General features: G+C 34.5%; 1 protein-coding gene across 1 annotated transcript in view; it reads right to left on the reverse strand.

The window, feature by feature from the left end:
- The window catches only part of LOC150092983 (uncharacterized), a 157,903-nt gene that overhangs the window by 109,117 nt on the left and 26,848 nt on the right, over nt 1-21,938 (reverse strand). Inside the window, exons 4-6 of the mRNA XM_090413750.1 lie at nt 18,281-18,421; nt 3,690-3,801; nt 1,271-1,399 (exon numbers count right to left, since the gene is read on the reverse strand). Of these exons, the coding sequence (XP_090269876.1) occupies nt 1,271-1,399; nt 3,690-3,801; nt 18,281-18,421 (382 nt within the window). The remainder of the gene's footprint in view (nt 1-1,270; nt 1,400-3,689; nt 3,802-18,280; nt 18,422-21,938) is intronic.

Raw genomic sequence — 21,938 nt, forward strand, 5'->3', positions numbered from 1 at the left:
TGAATGTATCCTTCTGAAGATGACCTCAATACAGGGGTCGAAACGTAAAGTTATTATTTTATTATTAATCAGTAAAATAATCTTTTTAACACAAAGATACCACTAATAACAAAAAAGATTTCAAGAATGCTATTGCTATACCATATGTTAGAGGCATTTCAGAAAAAATAGACAGAACACTACACAAATACAACATCAAAACCACCTTCAAACCCCCGACAAAATTAAGACACCTACTCAATTCTTCCAAGGATCCCCTGCCACACTTAGCCCACCCAGGGGTTTACAAAATAGATTGCACATATAACATACCGTACATAGGGGAAACAGGACGAACCATCCCAATCAGAAAGGATGAACACAAACGTCACATAAAATACCTCCATTTTGGAAAAACCGGCCTTTCTGACCACGCACTCCAAACATACCACAGAATTGACTGCAAAGGTACCAAGTCCCTACACCGCACCAAAACCTAGTTTGAGTGGAAATTCAAGGAAGCATGTGAAATGCTCAAACATGATCCGAATCTGAATAAAAATGATGGTCTAACAATTCCAAGAAAGTGGAGGACCCATCTACAACCTTCATAGCAACCACAAAGAAAAATCTCAAGACCTAATGAAGTGTTTTTTTTTTTTTTTTCCCTTGAACATTCAATAGCAACCTGTACAAATCCAGAAGATAATCGTAATATAACTGTATAATTCCAGAAGAATCCTAGTACATGAGGACTTTAGCAGAGTTTATTGTAGTTTTTATTTTATTTTTGTTTATTTTATTTTAATTTTAATTTTTTTTATTTTATTTTATTATTTTATTTTTTTATTTTTATTTATTTATTTTTTTTTAAAATCTTTTTTTTCCCACTAGAGGGCAGGCTAAGAAAAAAGATTAATTAACAATGTAGATGTAATTTACTTGTATAGAGTGCAACAGCATGTAGCTTGTTCTTATACTTCTGAATGTATCCTTCTGAAGATGACCTCAATACAGGGGTCAAAATGTAAAGTTATTATTTTATTATTAATCAGTAAAATAATCTTTTTAACACGTGTGTTTTGTTTCCCTAATTTAATTAATATGAAAGTTTCAATTATTACAAAAATGGCAATACTTTTTTTAATTGTCAGAACCCGATACAATTCATACAGTTATGTAATGATACATAATTATTAATTTAATTATAACAGATGTTACTTACAACAATTAAATAACATAATATAATCAAATCCAGAATTGTCAACCCCCAAATAACTAACTTTTTTACCTCTTTTCGAGACAGACATTGAAGCAATCTGGTGTATCGTTTTTCCTTTAAACTGTTTGGTTACTTGTAATTTAGGGTTAACATCAAGCATTCTGTCTTCGTCATTTGTTTTACAAAGTGAACTGATAACTACATTAAAATAAATAAATAAAAAATCATTAAGAAAAATCTTTTGAATTCAGTGGAATTGCAATCAATTTTCACTACAACAAATATCATTAATGCCATTATAGAGAATTCACTCACTATAAAACATATAACTAAAAAAAAAAAAGTCTCAAATTTCCACTGCACTATTGTAAAAGAAGTTTTTATAGTAAACCTTCAACTATAACAATTTGTTTGGTCTCTATACATTTGATGTAGCAAGGGTAGTACTTTAAGTACATTTTTGTCAGATGGTTTTAAGTTATTACATTAATAAAAAATACAAATGTTTAAATGCATTCTGGAAACTGTTGAGCAGCCAGTCTCTACTCCTATCACAAAAGCTCATGGTTATCGATGATTTTGAAGGGAGTGAGAGTATGGCAGACAGCTACATCTCATGATCTTGAATCTTAATTTGTACTGTTGTCTAATTTTAGTTTGCAGGATCAAAAACCAAGTTTTCAGGACAGTCAAATACATACTTAACTGCACTAAAGACTGACCAACTTGGGAACCAGCTAAGAAAAGGTCTAGAAAAATTTCAGTATTAATCAACCATAAACGCACTGATAAACAGTCTTTTTTCTGGTGGTCTGGGATTATGGAAAGATGAACATCGTTCACTGTTCTATTCATTTATTCATTAACTTTCATATTATAAATACTAGTGTGGATAGAAGGTTGCAATCAATGAATTTCTGTAATCTATCACATTTTTTAATTTTAATAAAGGTGCTAGAAGAAATATATTTGGTTAGACAAAAAAAAAAAAAAAAAAAACCTGAATAATGAATAAGTCTGCATAACAAAGGATTTCCACAAAAGAATACCAATCTTTTAAGTGCAAATATTTTTCGAAATTAAATTGTTATTAGTTACCTAAAACAGCTGTTTTAGGTAACATTGTTTTTGCCAGGGAACCAGGGCAAACAGTGAAAAGTTAGCTATTGGAACAAATCATGAAACACATCCCAACTCGACATCACCAAAGTTCAAAATCAGTACTATCAAAATAAGAAGCCTGAATGGCAAAAAAAAAAAAAAATGGAACTAGCAGAAAAATTGGATAAGAACCAGATTGACATAATAGGCGAAAAAAAAAGACAGTGAATCATGCCTCAGTATAGCTTCCCCTCCCATAACCTGCTACTCGACACCAGAGATGACAGGCTGTTGTGCGCAAGCAAGTTCAGTGTGCAGAGGTGTAAAGTGTGCTGGGGTCCACCACACCCTACCTTACCAAAAGTGCAATTATATTTTCATGTATATCCTACTAAAATATTATTGTTACTGCTGTATCTTCTATATTTTTACATACCGACTATAAGCAAATACGTTTTCGTAAATATTTAGAGGGTATTTTGAGAATAATATCCTTTTTTTGAGCAGGAAGAACAGAGGTTACATCAACTTATAGATGATGCTTTGACAGACAAGGAGCCATTTAGCAGAGATGATGATAGTGAAATTGATTTAGAATTAGTCAGTAACCATGAGTGTGATACAGAACAAGACTGTGAGAAAAAATCTTAAACAATACGTAATTTAATATTGATTAAAAAGATATGGATTTGTATAATACACTACGTTATTTGGGTGGGTCTGTGGGACCCAACCTTACCACTTTTGTTACATTTTCCCACCTCACCAGTGCCAGGTTAAAAAAAAAAAAAGCTCTCTTCTTTTGTTAAAGATACCAAGCAATTTTATAAGCTAGGATTTTTTAATCCTTTTTCCCAAGTAAGCAAACAGACAAGTAAGTCAAGTTCGCAGCTGCATGTAGTGCAACACTAGGCAACTTGTGGTAAAGGTGGAGCAAGCTCTGATCACTTTTCTTAGAATTTTCCCGTAACGCAAAGCACATTTCCTTATGGAAATGTATGATGCTATGCATTAAGGTGATGGTCACTACCCATACCAGTTTCAACCTTTATTGGGGTCTCTCGTCAGTGGGAGCCATACCTAAAAAATGCCAAGGGTGAAGTAATACAGAGTTTATAAATATTTTACCTAACAAGTTGCCATAAGGTGCTTTGACCTCATTAAATAACATATAAAATAAAAATCTCAGGATGAGAGTAATATGTAGAAAGTTTTACCTTGGGTAAAACTTTCTACATAGCTCTCTTTTTTGTTTAGGAAAAAAAATTATAGAATATTTAATAAGAGCTGCATATTGATTTAATTATACTATAATTATATAATTCTAAAGAAGAAAATTTTTAACAAATTTTATTAATAAAATGTTAATTTTATTCAGTGAACTTACCCAATTTGTTAAGATTTTTCCCTCCAGGATACAACAACATTCCCATATGAGATTCATTATATGATGTTTTAAGGAAAGATAAACAACCACCAATAAAATTCCAGTTGCACTTCTAAATAAATAAAAATAAAATTCACTATTAAAGAATATTTTGATCTATAAAATAAATAAGAAGTTTTTTTAATAAAATTATGAAATCAGGTGTTTAAAAATTTTACTTTAAAATGTATTATATTATTTTCATACAACAAAATATTAATACAGCAATCCCTCGATTAGTGTGCCTAATACGATCTTTAAAACAGGCACATTAATTGAAAATGCACTAATCGAATATAATAACCTATGGGAAAAAGTATAATTCATTTCTCAAAACTTAATTTTTTTTATAAAAGAATTAAGGTATGTCTCAGGGCCTAGTTAAAGGAAAACCATGGAGCTGAAAGACAATAAAAAGTATGTATTCAGAATAAAAATTTTATTATTCTAATTCTTAACAAAGAATTGAGCTAACATAGTTTGGCAGGCATTTTGTTTCTTTTTTTCATACAACCAACAGTATGGCCCTATTGCCTCTTCTACTCTTCTGCAAATTTTACTGCTTCTCTCTTCATCAGGGTCAGCCTCTAAGCAGCAATGCTTAGAGGCTGACCCTGAAACTTTTTTGTATAAAACTTCGATTGTACAAAAAATATTTTCAAACTGTTTCTGTGAAATCTCTTTTGACTAACTATCAGTGGTTAAATTTTCTTCACATTCTTCGGGATCTTCCTGCTGTGCATCTAAATTTAGCAGGTCGGAATCACTCAATTCTTCAGAATGAAATTTAATTAACTCTTGGACGTTATCATTGAAGGGGAGAAAGAAATGAAGGACGTACGAATTGGTCGTCAACACACGAAATCACATGCTTTATAGATAAAATTTCCCAACTGTACAAAAAAAACAGTTACTACTTTAAAAACTACAATGTTCATAAAAGAGAAGTTAATTTTTCGACGTGTAATAATAAACAACTCATCCCAGAAGACGGATTGATTACCCTATTATTGGAATGGATTCTCCTTTTTGTGGCATGTGCAGAAGTGTCGAAGGGTCTCGAATCTGTGGGCGTACTATAGCAGACGACATAAATTTTGCAGTAAAAATTTGGAACATAGTATACATAATGCATGGAAGTTGTGTAGTATGCCATTAAAAATAACTTTGTAAAATGTTTTAAATTGGTAACTAAATTATTTCATTCTGGTGAGTGATTTTTTAAAATAGTTAGCCATAAAAATGTATAGATAGAAAATTTTTAAAATCTGTAACATTTATTTTTACGATGTATATAGGCGCATTAATCGAATTTGGGTATCGAAAAAAAATGACGCACTAATCAGAACAATATGCATTAATCAAGGGATTACTGTACATAATTTTTATACAGAATGTACCAACTGCTTTAATTTTCATGCCAGGAAAAATTTACTGAGATGCTTAAAGTTTCCCTTTTAATGATAATAATAATCACATATGAAATATATTATATTAAGTTCATTATCAATTTGCCTAAGGACAACCTTCATTCTTCAACAAATTGCTATGTAGAAGAATGAAGGTTGTGCTTAAAGGTGCCTTGTGCCTGCAAATTAGACTACTATAGATAGATAGATAGATAGATAGACAGAACAATATGTTAACATCTATCTTGAAAAACAGGAAAAAATACATATTAACATCACCATTATGCCAATTCAAGACTGGAAGAACATAGATGGATACTTCTTTGCACAAGATTAAATTAAAAAAAAAAAAAAAAACTATGGTATGACATAGAAGTTGTTGCAATACCAAGAGTATTTGGAGTCAGTATCAGAAATCTCAACAAGTAAGAATGCAGTAATTTCCCTAAAATTTAGAAGACTGTCATTTAGACTGCCATTTTACACAAGCCACAGACTACCATATATCCAGCCTTAGAAGGATGCCACAAGAGAATGTTACTTTTTTTCCCCCTTTTTTTTTGTCCATTACAATTTTGATGTTTTAACACACTTAAATGTAGCTCCTCCTGTTCTGCTTCATAAGGATGAGTGAGTGATTTTTTAAAATAGTTAGCCATAAAAATGTATAGATAGAAAATTTTTAAAATCTGTAACATTTATTTTTAAGATGTATATAGGCGCATTAATCGAATTTGGGTATCGAAAAAAAATGACGCACTAATCAGAACAATATGCATTAATCAAGGGATTACTGTACATAACAAAGTTTACACCTGAAAGTATTTTCAGGACTGGGGTAAAGTGGTACAACACCAGGCAACTCCTTGCAAAGGTGGAGCAAGCTACCAATACTCCTATCTCAGTATCTCCCATAATGCAAAAGACATCTCTTTGCAGATATGTATAATGTTATGCATTAAGGGAAGGGCCACTACCCAGACTAGTTTTGACCTTTATTGAGGTCTCTTCAGTGGGAGCCAGGCCCAAGTGGAGATACCAGGCAGAAGTATTAGCAAGGTCATCTCCTCCTATAGGAGCTGCCAACCGGTGTGCCACCATTTTATTAAATTACTCTGGATTTAGAGAAAGATGTTGAAAGTTTATTTTTCACTTGGTCGGACTATAATAAATTTAGTTTAATCCTTTATCCAAGTGTGTGCAAACAAAGTTTGCACCTGAAAGTATCTTCAGGACTGGGGTAAAGTGGTACAACACTGGGCAACTCCTTGCAAGCTACCAACACTCCTATCTCAGTATCTCCCATAATGGGAGATACTGAGATAGGTTTACCACTTTACCATGAGATAGTTTACCACTTTATCCCAGTCCTGAAGATACTTTCAGGCGCAAACTTTGTTTGCACACACTTGGATAAAGGATTCAACTAAATTTACTATACCGGTTAAGGTTTCTTTTTTTCTAGATCTCTTATCTCACCTTTTTCATGGTCTTTTTCTTGGTCTCTTCCCCTCAAATTTTATTTCATACATTATTCTTGACATTCTTTCTAAATTCATTCTCATTAGATGTTCAAACCACTTCAAGTGAGAGTTCATAAGCATTTTTCTTCAACACATTTTAGTCCTAAACTATTCCTAATGTCCATATTTCTTATTCTGACAATCTCTATTGGCCTGAATTTAGCTTGTTTGTCTCCAAGTTCTTCTTATAAGCTTTTCTTAGCCTCTTCTCAAGACGTGCACATTAATCTTACCTGGATTTCAATAGGGAAATTCCCCTGTACTTCTTCCATTCACTTTTATTTCACCTTTTCATAGACATATACTATGAAAGCTGTACTGAATCATCTGAAATTTGACCTTTTGATCAGACTATTTGAATTAATGCAGTGTACCCAATGGTAATGCTGGATATACTTTATACTTCCACATTTAAATATTTCTGGTCTAATATCATCCCATGCAGTGGCCTTTCCACATTTCAAGTTTCTAATAGCTTTTCAACCTTAAGTATAGTGTAATGTAAACCTGACTGCATTTGTCTTGAATATTTTCTACAACAGTTTGGTCAATGCTAGTTTCACATGAGTGCGTGGGTGCATGTGTGTGTGTTTAATAGCTTCCAGAACATTCGTTTTATTCCCTTTGTGATATTTTTCTCCTATAGGATTATCAGTCTTCCCATGACTTTTGTTTCTCTACTTTAGCCAAATACATTTTTTTGTATTTGCTGAACACACCAGTTGTTGCACTTGTCAAGAACTGTTATTATGATATCTTTCTTATTTTCCAGAACTGCCTCTTTAACTTCTTGAATCAACCAAGAAGTTTGGTTGATTTTTCTATTTTTACAGAAATATCTTCACATACTTCTATAGCTGAAACAATCGATGTTTTCTTCAGATTTTTCCACGGTATTTAAGTTTTTGTTTTCAAATGCTTTTCCTTAATTTTCTCCAATAATATTTGTATGTTTAAGTCTAGAATTCATCTCTGAAAGCTGCTTTGACTGCAGTTCTTGTTAAAACTTTCAAATATATATTTTTTCCCACGATATATATTATTATCCTACTCAAACCTAAATGGTAATCACTTCTATCTCAAATTTCCAGTATACTCTTGTATCTTAAATCGTAAGGGAAGATATCACTCTCCACTATAACATAGTCAATAAGACTTTTCTTATTTTTTGTGTCTTCTCTACTTGTAAATTTTTACACATCTTTATGCTGGAGCATGTTAATAATGATATGTTACCTGAGCAGAGATCCAGCAGGTGCTTATCATTATTATTAGCTTTTCTCTTTCCTTCAAATTTTCCCAAAGCATTTTTATATGTCTGGCATTAATTTCCTATTCTGCTGTTTAGAATGCCAACTAGAACCCTACTTTTCCTTGTCAGCTATATTCTGTAATGACTCAAAAAACTTTACTTCTTTCTCAGTACTTTTCTGGGGACCACAGGCACAAATAAGTGTCATCAACTACTTTCTGTATTTTGAAATTTGTCCATATTACTAATGAAATTATTCACTGTCCAAGAAATTTATCTTCAGGTTTAGTGTTGAATGCTATAGATCATTATTCCTTGAATATAACATCTTATAATTATCAATTAGTAGTGTCTCATCAGTTTTTATCTTCTTGGTAAAACAGTTAAGGGGGGGGGGGGGCTGGAAAGTTCTGATAAACACCTAGAACAAAAATGATATTAAAGAAACAAAACCACAAGTTGAGTTATGAGTAGCAGAGTTATGAAGGCAACTTAACTTCTTATATTCTTATCTTCTCATATGTTCTTTCTTGCGGTTATATCAGTTGCTTTAATATCAGTTTTGTTCTAGGTGTTTATCAGAACTTTCTAGACCCTTCCTCATATGTCAATACTATATTTTTTAAATTCACCTGCAAGTTCCACTTCTTCTCCATTGATACTTCTCATAGTGATAGTAGCATTTTTCAATTCTGCTGAGGATGAATTGATGCTGTTTGCCCTAGTTCCCTAAACAAAAACAGCAGGGCCTCATATAATTGGGCAATGTCTAAGCTGGCATAACCTTTCACATGTTATATCATCATTCTGTTTGTGATTTAAGCCAATGCAAAGTAAATTTGGTTTTCTAAGTCTCAAACTGCCAGTCTATCTTCACTCATTTAGTATTAAGGTAACCTACTACAAGGTACACCACAAGAAAGAGAGAACAGTTATAAGTAGGTTACTGATATTGTACTATCACAAAAGGGCATGATAATCCATGCTTGGGAAGAAAAAAAAAAGCATTTTGTAGTGTATAATACAGAGCAAGCTAAAAAATTATTAAAAAAAAACAAAAAAAAAAAAGAGAAACAAAATTTTTAACTTTCATACATAGAAGTACAGCTGCTGTACGCACAATAAATTGCTTCCGATTTGATCAATTATTATCAGAAACAGAAGTAATTAAATTAAAATTGAATTGTTTTTGTTTCTGCTGTGTTACTAAAGTGGAGAAATAGTTTTATTGAAAGTTTGGAAAACACTCTGATAATCTATTACTGCTATTCATAGAAACATGTTCAAGAGATATTCATGATATAAGTATTGTCTTGATGAGTGACAATTCATATTCCTAGAACATTTATGTGCTTCTTTATAACTAGAAAAAAATTATGTCGGGTTCTCCTGAGCCATCAGCATCTAATGATGATCCATATGTTAGCCATGGTGCATCATCTGCACCACACATTCTCACACTAGAAGACCTGAATGATCTTGTTTGTGATCTGGAGCTGTCCAAGGACAAAGCAGAGTTACTGGGATCACAACTTCTACAATGCAATCTTCTCAAGGAAAATGTCTGAGTGACTTCGTTTTGCACTCGTCATGAGCAGCTTGCACCTTACTTCCAAAAGGAAGATGACCATGATGTAGCTGGCCTAATGAATGTCCTTTGAATCAAACATAGCATGCATAAATGGTGACTACTCATGGACTCATCAAAATTGAGTCTCAAGATGGTATTGCTGCGTAATGAGAACTAGATTCCATCCAGACACGTTGTCTACATGAAAGAAACCTACAACAATCTAAAACAGCTGTTGGACTGTCTTCAATATAGCAAGTACGGCTAGCATCTCTGTGATGACTTAAAACTAGTGTCTGTGTCGATGAGTCTGTAGCTGGGATATAAGAAGTACTGCTGATTTTTGTGTGAATGGGACCGCCGAGCAAGGACTTTGCACTATGTGAAGAGATTGGCCTGCAAGGAAATCTCTGAAGGTCAGAAAGAAGAATGTGCAACACCTAGCACTGGCAGAAAGGCACAAAATTCTGCTACTGCCCCTACACATCAAACTCAGTCTGGTAAAAAACTTCATAAACGCCATAAACCATACTGAATCAGATTTCAAGTACCTGGCTAATAAATTCCCTTGATTCAGCAAAGCAAAAATTAAAGAGGGAGTTTTTGTGGATCCTGATTCCTGAGCTCTTAATTGACAAGATGTTTGACAACCTGCTACAGGGCGATGAGAAAAAAGCTTGGGATGCATTTCATCTAGTGTCAACTAACTTCATCGGAAATGTAAGGACAGAAAACTACAAGGAACTGGTTGAGGACTTGTAGTCTCTGTATCACAAACTTAGCTGCAATATATTCTTCAAAATACACTTGCTCCATTCCCATTTGTATTTCTTCCCCGACAACTGCATGGTTAGTGATGAGAACAATGAACGTTTCCAACAAGAAATTGCAACCATGGAGAAATGATACAAGGGAAAGTGGTCCACTTCCATATTGGCTGACTACTGTTGGACACTCCCTAGAGATGATCCTGGGTAGCTATACAAGTGACAGGCAAAGCAACGTCAGATGTAGAAGCAGACATTTACTGGTATATGTGATAAATATGTATTATTCTATTATATAAGAAACTATTGCGGATTTCTTACAAACCATAGTCAATTTTGCATTTTCACTGTCATATTTGTGTTCAGCAGCTTGAAATCTATAAGAAATTAGTAAATTAATCTGGTGAGGCATGACTTTTGTAAAATTTTGTTCTCCAGTATTATCAGTGCTTAAATAATACAAAATGATTACAATCACATCTCACTTAAACTATAACAAATAAGGAATTTTAAAACTAATTCATTGCAGTTTTATAGTTTCTACATTTTCAGGTGATGTGAATCTGTAGATACATTTTTCAAATTGACTAAAAGAAAAAGGATTTATATAAATAACCAAATTTCTAACTGATATGATCATTTTGCATTAGGCTGTATGGAAAGGCAGAAAGCATTCTGAACCTCTCTCCTCTTATAATAAAGGGCTAATGATAATGTTGACACTTTAAAGGACCACTAGTCACAAGCATCTCAATGGCAGGTGAGATAAGCCAAATATTTGAAAAATCTATTGGCACACTTAACAGAATAAGGCGTCGGTTTCTAACTATTATAACAGGCTACTTAACATTGTTCACACTTGAAATGTGTCACCTGAGGAAATGCCTTCATTTGATTGGAGTGATATTTCAATAAACAGATGTGCCTTAAAACACCTGCTCTGGCTGAAGATTTTCTTACCTCATTTTATTGCCATCGTTTGCTGTATTACCTGTCTCCCCCCCCCCAACTCTTACAACCATGCTACCTTTGTTGACTATTTTCCACTAAAAATTAATTTCATACGAACTAATTACCCAAATTGTAAGATTATCTTCTGAGGGGAATTTAAACCTCCATAACATAAACTGGCTTCTCTACTGCAATTTCATAGATTCTTTAACTTCAATTATTTGCCATCCATTATGATCTAACACAAATAGTTAACCTACCAACCAGAATACCAGACACTCCTAATTATTCTAACACTCAGGACCTTTTCTTAAGTAGCTCTTCCTCCAAATACATTGTAGATGTCTGCTCCCCCTCTTAGCAACTCTGTCTCCAATCTTATCCATGTCTCCTTCTCTACAGTTTATTTTCCTCCTAGCCAATCTCAGTCTCATACCCTATGGCACTACAATTAAGCCAAACTGGGATGATCTCTGGAATTTTTATGCATCATTTCTATGGTCAGATTATTGTTTTCACTCTCCTGATCCATATATTTACACTGAAGTAATAACTGAAATAATCCTCATTGGAATGAGAGCCTGAATTCCCTACTCCACTGCAAACCCCAGACTCTTATCCAAGCTCTGATTCTCAAAAAAAAAAAAAAAAAAAAAAAAAAAAAAAAAAAAAAAAAGCACCTCTGCAGTCCATGACAAAAATTTCAATGGCTTAACTTAAAAACTCCAGCTTCTCATTCAGCTTACACAACAGTTTATGCTATTTTACAAGTAGAAAAAGAATTCAAAAGCAGACTTTGGAAAAAGAATAAAATGCAATAAACTTGCCTTCTGCTCAACTGGGAGTCAAGCTTCCTGGTCCTTTGCTAAGGATGTTGGGCATTTCTGCTCTTCCTTGTTCTCACCTCTCTCACATCCTGATGGTACCATGATAACCTCATCCAAGGAAAAGGCAGACCTCTTGGCATCAGTTTTTTCCTCCAACTCTTGCTTGAATGACCAAGGCAAATCACCTCCCATACTACCACAAAGTGCCCATTGCACACATCCTGTGAACTTTGGTTGGAAGGACATATTAGGAAAACCTTTGCTTAACCTCAATACTATAAGGCTTCTGGTTCAGATTCCTCCAGTTTTGGTCAAAACTTGTGCCCCAGAATTAACATTATCCTTCATCACCTATATAAAAGCTATCATATTAAACTGGCATCAAATCAACAGCACAGAAGCAGGTCTTCATCCAGCCTGTATCCTATAACAAAAGTCAGCCATCTAACTATCGTTGCATTGCTCTAACCTCAGTATTTTCAAAAGTGATGGAAGAGGTTATCAACAACCAGTTTCTTCACTAAATTAGCATCACCAACATGGATTCTGCCTTTCTCATTCTACAGCTGACTGTCTCATTAATCTCTCCCACCTTTGAACACAGGACATGGAAAGATTTGGAGAAACCCATGTGGTCGCTCATGATATTTCAAAGGCTTTCAACTGTGTTTGACACTGAGGCCTCTCGAACAAGCTACCATCTTATGGTCTTCCTTCTGCACTTTGACTCGATTGCCAGCTTCTTCACTAGTTGATCATTGCATGTTATGGTGGATGGCTTCCTGTCATGAGATTTTTTTTATCAATGCAGGAGTACCCAAGGTTCTGTGCTCTCACCCATGCTCTTCCTTCTTTACTTCAATATATCAATGACTTTCTCCCTCTGACTTCAAATAATATTCAAAGTTTTGCAAATGACAGTACTCTTCATTCCTCTTCCTTATTTGAGAAACACTGTAGTACTCGAATTATAGAAGCCAGAGTAAAATCATAATAATTTTAAATTGAAACTCCCAAAAAATTAAATTATATTCTTATTTAATCTTTTATCCAAGTGTAAGCAAACAAAGTTTGTGCATGAAGTATCTTCACAACTGGGTTACTGTACACAGAAGCTAATGACCAGATTAATTGCTTTAGTATCCCATAATGCAAAGCACACATTCTTTATGGCGTGTATAATGCTATGTGTTATGGAAAAAGCCACTACCTGGACTGGTTTCAAACTTTATTGAGGTCTTGTCAATGGATCAAGAAGGATTTATGGGATTGCATTACAGCAGGGTTTCTCAAACTTTTTCTACGACGGAACACTTCACAAATCCTGAAATTTTCACGGAACACCGTGGTTATTTTGTAATGTATTAATTAATAATTAATTGGTAATTTAGCTGGTTTTATTATTAATTAATTAAACATCAATTAAAGTTTAATTTAATTGATGTTTTGATTAATTTAATTGATTTATTAAAGCATCAATAAACAAACCATCATTAAATTAATTTGTGCTGATTTTCATTGACATATCCTATTCTAATCACCAAATATATTTATAATATTATTATAAGTACTTATGAGTGAATGCAGACTTTTCTCCTGTGTGCTGGTAGTTTCCCTCCTCCTTTTGTACATCCTGGCGATCTTTGTAGGCTTGAGGTGGATGACTCACTATCTCTTCAGTCACAAACACCTTCATTAAGAGATTTCTTAATACCAAAATTAAACAAAGTGCCTTGTCTCTTATTCATATTATAATTTAAATCTGTATTCCTATTACTTTTAAAAAAATCATGGCACTCCGGTTTCAGAACAAGCACTTACACACTGCAATACGAACTTGCGAAGAAAGTATTCAGTATTAATAGATTTGAGAATCGGATACAGACTACCTTGATCTTCAATTTCAGTGGAAAATTTTTCTTTATACTTCCTTGCTGATTGGTTACTGACATTTGCAACACAGATGTTATTTCATTCAGTTTTGAGAACATGCCACCCATTGTTGTAATCGGCTTGCAGGCAATTTTTACGATCGGTCATAAACGCCAGTATTCTCTTTCCTGATTGTTGAAAGATTTCGATGTGTGAAAATTAACAATAATTCATGAATATTTCCATGTTTAAAAATATGGTGCTTGGTTACTGACATTTGCTACACAGAAGTCATTTCCTTCAGTTTCAAGAACAGAGGATATGCCACCATTGTTATAATCCTCTTGCAAGCAATTTTTATGACAGATCATAAACAGTGGTATTCCCTTTCCCAAATGTTGAAAGATTTCTATGTGTGAAAATTAACGATACACAGATGTTATTAGGCATTCTGGGTCTGAGCTTTTCGACATATTCACGAATATTATTCTCCTAAGAATATTTCTACTGTAAAATATTTATTCATGAAAAATGCTTAGAAAACTAAAATGAGAAATCCTAGAACTTCTCACGGAACACCTATTCACCTTCCATGGAACATTAGTGTTCCACGGAACACAGTTTGAGAAACCCTGCATTACAGGATACTAAGGCAATTAATGTGAAGTCATTAGCTTCTGTGTACAGTAGCCCAGTTGTGAAAATACTTCATGCGCAAACTTTGTTTGCTTATACTTGGATAAAAGATTAAATAAGAATATAATTAATAAAATTATATAATTTATTAATAAAATATTTTAAAAAATCAAAAACAGAGCCAGCTAAATGCACCAACTGCGGCGGCAGATAACATCTCACCAACTACAGGGAGTGCAAGCAATACCTGCCCAACCAAAAAATAAAAGAAAACCTAAGAATCTCATTAGCAACTGCATGGGTATCCCATTTGCTGTGGGTGCCCACTGTGTTCCTAGTGGTAGCAAGGTCACTAGGAATGCAGTGATCATAGGACCTCCAGAACCCATGTACTACAATGTGGCAGGACCTCCTGATGTCCTTGACATAGCAATACTACAAAATATCACGCATCAATACCAAATAAGTGTGATGGATGACCTCAGCTCTGACCACAACACAGTTTTACTCCAATTGAGTTCACAAAATGAAAATAACCCAGATCAGATCCCAACTGCCAAGTGGACAAAACTAATGACCACTCTACGTGAACTATTGGCCCAGTTTCTGCCATTAACTCGAAAGACAAAAACCAATGACTCAATTTTGAGCTTAGAAAAGCAGATAACTGTATTATCAACTTCATCATGGATGTGTCAGGCACAAACCTGGACCAACTTCTGAATGAGATTAAAACCCTGACATGTAAAAAAGAACAGAGCCAGGTGCCAATACCACAGAATGCTAAACTTAGAACACTAAAATGCTCAAAAGGGCTACCAAGGAAGTTTGATACGAGCTTAAAAATTATCAAAATCAGCAATAGAGACAAAACTTCAATCCTTAAACACAAAGGACCAGACAATTTAGAAAATGACCAAAGCTCTCTCCCACCCATCCATAGTGAAGATAGTCGGGTTTACCATGACATAGATGAATTTGAAGTCTTCATTGACAGCCTAGTAAACACCTGGGCATGCTGTAAGCTAAAGCACCCAGAATACATAAATCCCATCTGACTGATATCACCTGCTGAGCTGCATGAAGTCAACACCAAACTTAGGAATAGGAAAGCACCAGGCCCAGATGGGATTTCTAACAAAATCATCAAATGTCTGCCACATAAAGCCATAATACACATTGTGGCTATTATTACTGCAATATTAACATATCACTACTTCCCTGTACGATGGAAAGTAGCAGGGGAGTAATGATCATTTTCGGAAGTAGTTTTCTGAAAACTATCACCCAATTAGCCTGCTTTCCTGCCTAGGAAAAATAGCCGAGAGGATAATACTAATAAAACTAGTCACTAAAGTCACTAAAGAATTAAATCTCATCCCAGATGAGCAATTTGGATTCCTGGTCAGTTGTGGAAAACATCAATGTAGGATTCAACTAGAAGCAGCACACAGCTGCAATCTTGCTGGACACTGCCAAAACATTCAACAAAATATGGCACAATGGACTTATTTTCATACTTCTGCAAGCCAAATTCCCATTAGTAGGATTAGTGAAACTTAACAAATCATACCTTAGTGATCACGAACTCCGAGTGAAGATACAGGGAATTAGATTATCTGAGTGCAACATCACTGCAGGTACCCTCCAGGGCTCCCAGGCATCACCTTTACTCTTTGCTATCTATGTGGCTGACATCCCATGTACAGTTGCCACTATAATGGCCCTACATGCAGATGATACTGTAATAATGGTCTGCTCCTTGCAACCTAGATTGCCAACTGACAAATGCAAAATGCAGACTCAGTACTAGAACAATGGTTCAAAAAATGGTGAATTGATGTTAATGCAGACAAGAGCACTACTGTGCTATTCACAAGAAGATGAGTGTCCCCAGAGGGCAAAGTGATATGTTTGGCACCCTATTCCATGGAAACCAGTAGACAAACGCTTAGGGGGTAAAACTAGATAAAGGATTTCGCTTTACAACTCATATCGATCATGTCTGCTCAAAAGCAAATAGGGCAATGGGGCAGCTATACTCCGTTACTGAATCGTTGTAGCTGGCTAAGTACAGAACTGAAACTGCTGCTATACAAGATGCTGATCAGACCTGTCTTGATGTATGGCTCACTTGCATGGTCACATAGCAGATTCAAACATTAGCAAACTACAGACAATCCAAAATAAATATTTATGAATAGCGTTTAATGCAACATGGTTCATAGAGCTTCACCGAGAAGCCGATATCCCTGAAATCAAAACTTTCCTATGGGAAAAGGTTGCAAAATATTTTGCAAATGCTGCTATCCATCCAAACCCACTAATCTGTCACATGGACGACTACAGCGAGCATTATCCTACAAAACATAAATATCCCAAAACCATACTGAACAGGTAAGTTTTTTTTTTAAAAAACCCACTGCCAGAATGCCAAAATGGACAAACCAAAGGCTGAATAATACTCCAAGTCTGTAATGGTCTACCGCTTAGTGGTAAACTAAAAAAAAATCTCATATTTCAGGACAAACATCTCAAAAAAACCATACCAATACTAGTAGGGTTTTTTTGTTTTGCTTGTTTGTTTTCTTATAAAAATAAAATAAATGAAAAAAAAAAAAGACTCAATGGTAGTCAATGGTCCACATGGGTAAGCCAAGTGCCCAATAATATTCCTTAATCTAAAAATTTCATTGCAAATCTGACTAAGAGATAAAGGACCACAGGTCCAATCAATCTATTGCTCCAGAACAGTTACCCTTGGTATATCTGCGTCTGGCTTTCACTGATGATATTTAATAATGTCTGTCTTTGGGCTTTCTTGTTTCCTGGGCAAGCTCTGCTCAGTGGTAGGTTTTTTGCCAGTCACCGAGTAAGACTACTGCTGGTTTCATGTCTGGGAGTGATGAGTTTAGTAGTGATCTTTTAGGATCACTACTAAAAACACTACTAAATCACTCAGTGAGATTTAGTGTTCTTGTAGAACACTGAGAGTTTTTGTAGAGGTACCCCCTCATTTTAACAGTACCTCGATAAAGCTCAAAACCAGCCTGGATAGTGCTAATTTTCGTTTTCTAATCTGCTAATTCCTAGTATTATACACACTTAAAAGAATGTGTGCTTAGCATTATGGGATAGCACATTTCCTTGTGGACATGTATAATGCTATGCATTAAAGGAAGGTGTCTGCAAGGAGATGTGCTTTGCATTATGGGAGATACTAAGGCAAGTGATGAGAACTTATACCACCTTTACCACGAGTTGTCCCAGTCCTGAAAATACTTCAGGCACAAACTTTGTTTGCTAACACTTGGATAAAGGATAAAACTCAATATATAATTAGTAGCATAGCCAAGTAAAAAAAATTCCAGTAAGGCAATTAATGTGATGTCATTAGCCTCTATATATAAGTAGCTTAGTTGTGAAGATACTTCATGTGCAAACTTTGTTTGCTTACACATGGATAAAGGATAAACCAAGAATATAATATCTTGGCATCTTTAATTTGCCAAGAAATTATATTCTTGGTTTATCCTTGATATACATAATTTTAGGTCAGCTCTAATAAAACAAGTGGTGGTAAATGTAAAAACATCAGGCAATGAGAATTTTTCTCATACGTCTATTGACAATCCCTAATGTTCAGAGAATGATGAAATATGAGAGGAAATAGTTCAATTAAAAATATATTATGTATTTTATCTTATTCTCATAAAAATAAAATATTGGAAAATTATATACTTACAGGAACAGGGAATTCTTCTGGAAATATTTCCACCAGAGATAATATGCCATCTGGAACGAAAAGCTTTCCATCTTTTTGATTTGATTTTAGTTCAGAAACTTTTTTATGCAACCCACATACAGATTTTTCAAATTTGTTTCCCTTAAAAAACAGAAATTCATATCACATTATACTACAATGATTTAACACAAATTCAACTAGAAACATAAACCAGTATTAAATAGTAATAAAAGTATGTAATAATAAGATATGAATAATGGAAAATATAATGACAATCTGAAGTGGCTTTTTTTATTTATCTTTAATAACATTTTATTTTTTAAAGTCAACTTCACTCTTGAAAGAGCTGAAAATCTAATAAATAATTACAATGAAAGTTAGTTTTCTAAGTTACAAAATACTTTCCTGTATCAAGAGTCATGACAATGACTCTTAAGCCAAATATTGTAGCAAGTCAGAAAAAGAATAATTAGAGTCAAAAATCCAGCCTGCTGTAATATCTAATAGTAACTGTTCAGAAAGATTTTGACTAGCTGGCAAAAATAGGTCCCTTACCTTCCACTGCATATCCCTACTTTTTATTCTCCACAAAATCTCACACGAACAATGAGACATTATGCAACCAAACATAGTGTTACTACAGATTGCAAAAAAAAAAAAAAAAAAAAAAATGCCCATGAAAGCAATGATAAAAACATAACAAAAACTCAAATCAAAATACCTACAAACTTTAAAAATTCTGACAAAAGCTTCCACATCCACTACCAACATCATTATCAAATTCCTGACACATAGCTTTGGGGATGTACTATTGACATTCATGAAATTAACAGCAACATAATTTGTTGGAAGCAATATACCTATTGCTTCCAACAAACATCAGCGAGTGACATCAATAACTACTACCCAGCACCTAACACATTACTTCTGCCAGAGGGGGGGGGGGGCATGATTGTGCATTCATCAGAAATGATATTCAATATCATCATCATCATCATCATCATCATCATCAAATTCCTGCCATGTACCCTCAAGGGGTGTACAGGATATGACAGTACTACATGAAAAAATTACATCATTACTAACTTCCTATCTACAATTTTCCTCCAAATCAGTCTGTTACTTGTCAAGACTCCAACATTATCAGATCTTATATTTCTATCGTCTAAGGCACTTTGTACCGTATCAATCCACCTATATCTTGGTCTTCCTCTGGGTCGTTTTCCTGCCAACCTGGCAGAGAACACTTGTTTTGCTAATCTTTCCTCTCCCATTCTATTTAAGTGACCATACCATCTGAGATTAGCTCTGCTAACGCATTCCTGGATGCTGACAATGTCAAGTTCTTTCCTAATATCCTCATTTTTAATATGATATTGCCATTGATGCCATCTGTTCACGCCTCTAATCTTTCTCAGGACTCTCATATCTGCGGTCTCTAGTCTTTGGTCAAGTGTTTTACTTCTGACCCAGCTCTCAGATCCATAAGTTAAAATTGGTTTGAACACAGTCTTGTATACAGCTAATTTAGTGTTCCGACTAATTTCTTTCTTATTCCATATGAATTTATTCAATTGACTTCCCACGATACCAGCTTTGCTGATTCTGTTGTCTATTTCTATATTTAGTTTACCATCTTCAGTAAAAATTGTGCCTAAGTAGCTGAAATGTTTTACTTGTTCCACAGGTTCTCCATTCACAACACAGTTGACATTTTCAATGATTCTGCCTATTTTCATTGTCTTTGTCTTTTTATTGCTGACCTTCATACCATATCTATTACAACAGCTATTCAATTTAGTCAGAGAATCTTGCAGACTTGTAGCGGATTTATTTAGAAGTATAACATCATCCGCATAAAGCAAAGAGCTGACATTAACATCTCCAATTTTGATATCAGGTTTAATACCACATTCCTTCATAATGTGATCCATATAGATAATGAATAACAGGGGGGATAATGTACATCCTTGTCACACACCAGATTTAACATTAAACCATCTTCCTGTACTTCCTTCAATTCTAACTGCTGACTCACAACTCAAATAAAGACTAAGTATTGCTTGATATAATGCCCCATTGACACCATATAACTGCAGCGTATTGAATAGCTTCTCTCTTGGCACCTTGTCATATGCCTTTTCCAAATCGACAAAACTTAAATACAGATCTTTGTTATATTCCCATGCTTTCTCGACTATTTGTCGTAAAGTGAAGATCTGATCCTGACAGCCTCTATTTGGCCTGAATCCAGCTTGTTCTTCACCAAGCTTTTCTTCCACAATTCTTCTCAACCGTTTCTCAAGTATACTTGCATAGATCTTGCCAGGAACACTCAGTAGGGAAATACCTCTGTAATTCTCACATTCAGTTTTATTTCCCTTTTTATATATGGGTACTATGAGAGCTCTACTCCAATCATTGGGAATTCGTCCCTCTGTCCAGGTTTTCTGAACTATGCAGTGCAGCCACTGTAAGACTCTTATACCACCATACTTCAGCATTTCTGGTCGAATATCATCTACTCCTGCTGCCTTTCCACATTTCAAGCCTTTGATGGCTTTTTCTACTTCAAGTATGGATATGTATTCCTGACTGCATGCCTGGTCAGTGTTTTTTATCACTGTGCTGTCATCACTGCTTGTTTCATTTAGCAGTTTTTCAAAGTAATTACTCCATACTTCAAGGATATCTTTTTCTCCTGTTTTCATTTCACCTTTATCATCTCTAATTCCTTTTACAGCACTCTTTCCTCCGTTCCTAAGCTTCTTCAACAACCTCCAGAATATTTTGCCACCTTCTTGATATTTATTCAATATCAGAGAATAATAAAAAAAAAATTTGTTCCCGCCTCCTGCCCAGTTCAATATACTCTGGCTCAAAATCTCCCCATCAAACCTTGCTACACTCAGCTATTTTTATTGTTATCCAACTTCTGATAACCACTCTTGCCTTCTTGGGCTACATGTATATAAAAGTAAATTTTCTATCAAAATACACAAATAGTGAGATTAATTTCCTTAGGAACTTCAATGCCCAAAAGTCCTACTCCTCTTTTCTAATTCCATTGATCAAGTCATTTTAAGCTTTAATGGAATAAATACAACACATATAAATAATTAAACAACACATTTAACCACTCCTATATTTCATCTCAGTCACTGAGACATCAGAAGGGAAACAATATTAAAATTGGAAAAACACACAAAAATTTGCACAAAACAATAAATGGAAGGGTGCACGCCCTCTTTGGGTACTGTTGGCTAGCCTTGGTTGTATTGGGCAGGATGCCAAAGAATTAAAGTTTCCCAAAGTTTGGGAAGTTTAACACAGACATATTTATTAAGATTAGGTTGATTTTATAAATCTGCTACTGATTCTAAAAAGTCTTTTAAATTTGTATTTTTTTGTGGTGAAGCATAGGTAGTTTTTCCCCCATTCAATTCTTGCAAGGTATATTCCAGGTAAGGTCAGTAAGCCCTGACTGACCATACTTATGGTAGCAGATGTATTTTTCATGTTCTTTTAGGTGGATCTTAGCAGATCTTCTAGTCTGACTATAATATGATAAGTTGCAGGAACAAGGAATTTTGTAGACACTTGGAACAGAGAGAGGAGGTAGAAGATCCTTAGGAGAGCAGATGAGGGTGGCCAACTT

The sequence above is a fragment of the Typopeltis vanoorti genome, chromosome 24, assembly GCF_054136105.1.
Source record: "Typopeltis vanoorti isolate ZY-2024b chromosome 24, IOZ_Tvanoo_1.0, whole genome shotgun sequence".
In the NCBI taxonomy this organism is placed as follows: Eukaryota; Metazoa; Arthropoda; class Arachnida; order Uropygi; family Thelyphonidae; genus Typopeltis; species Typopeltis vanoorti.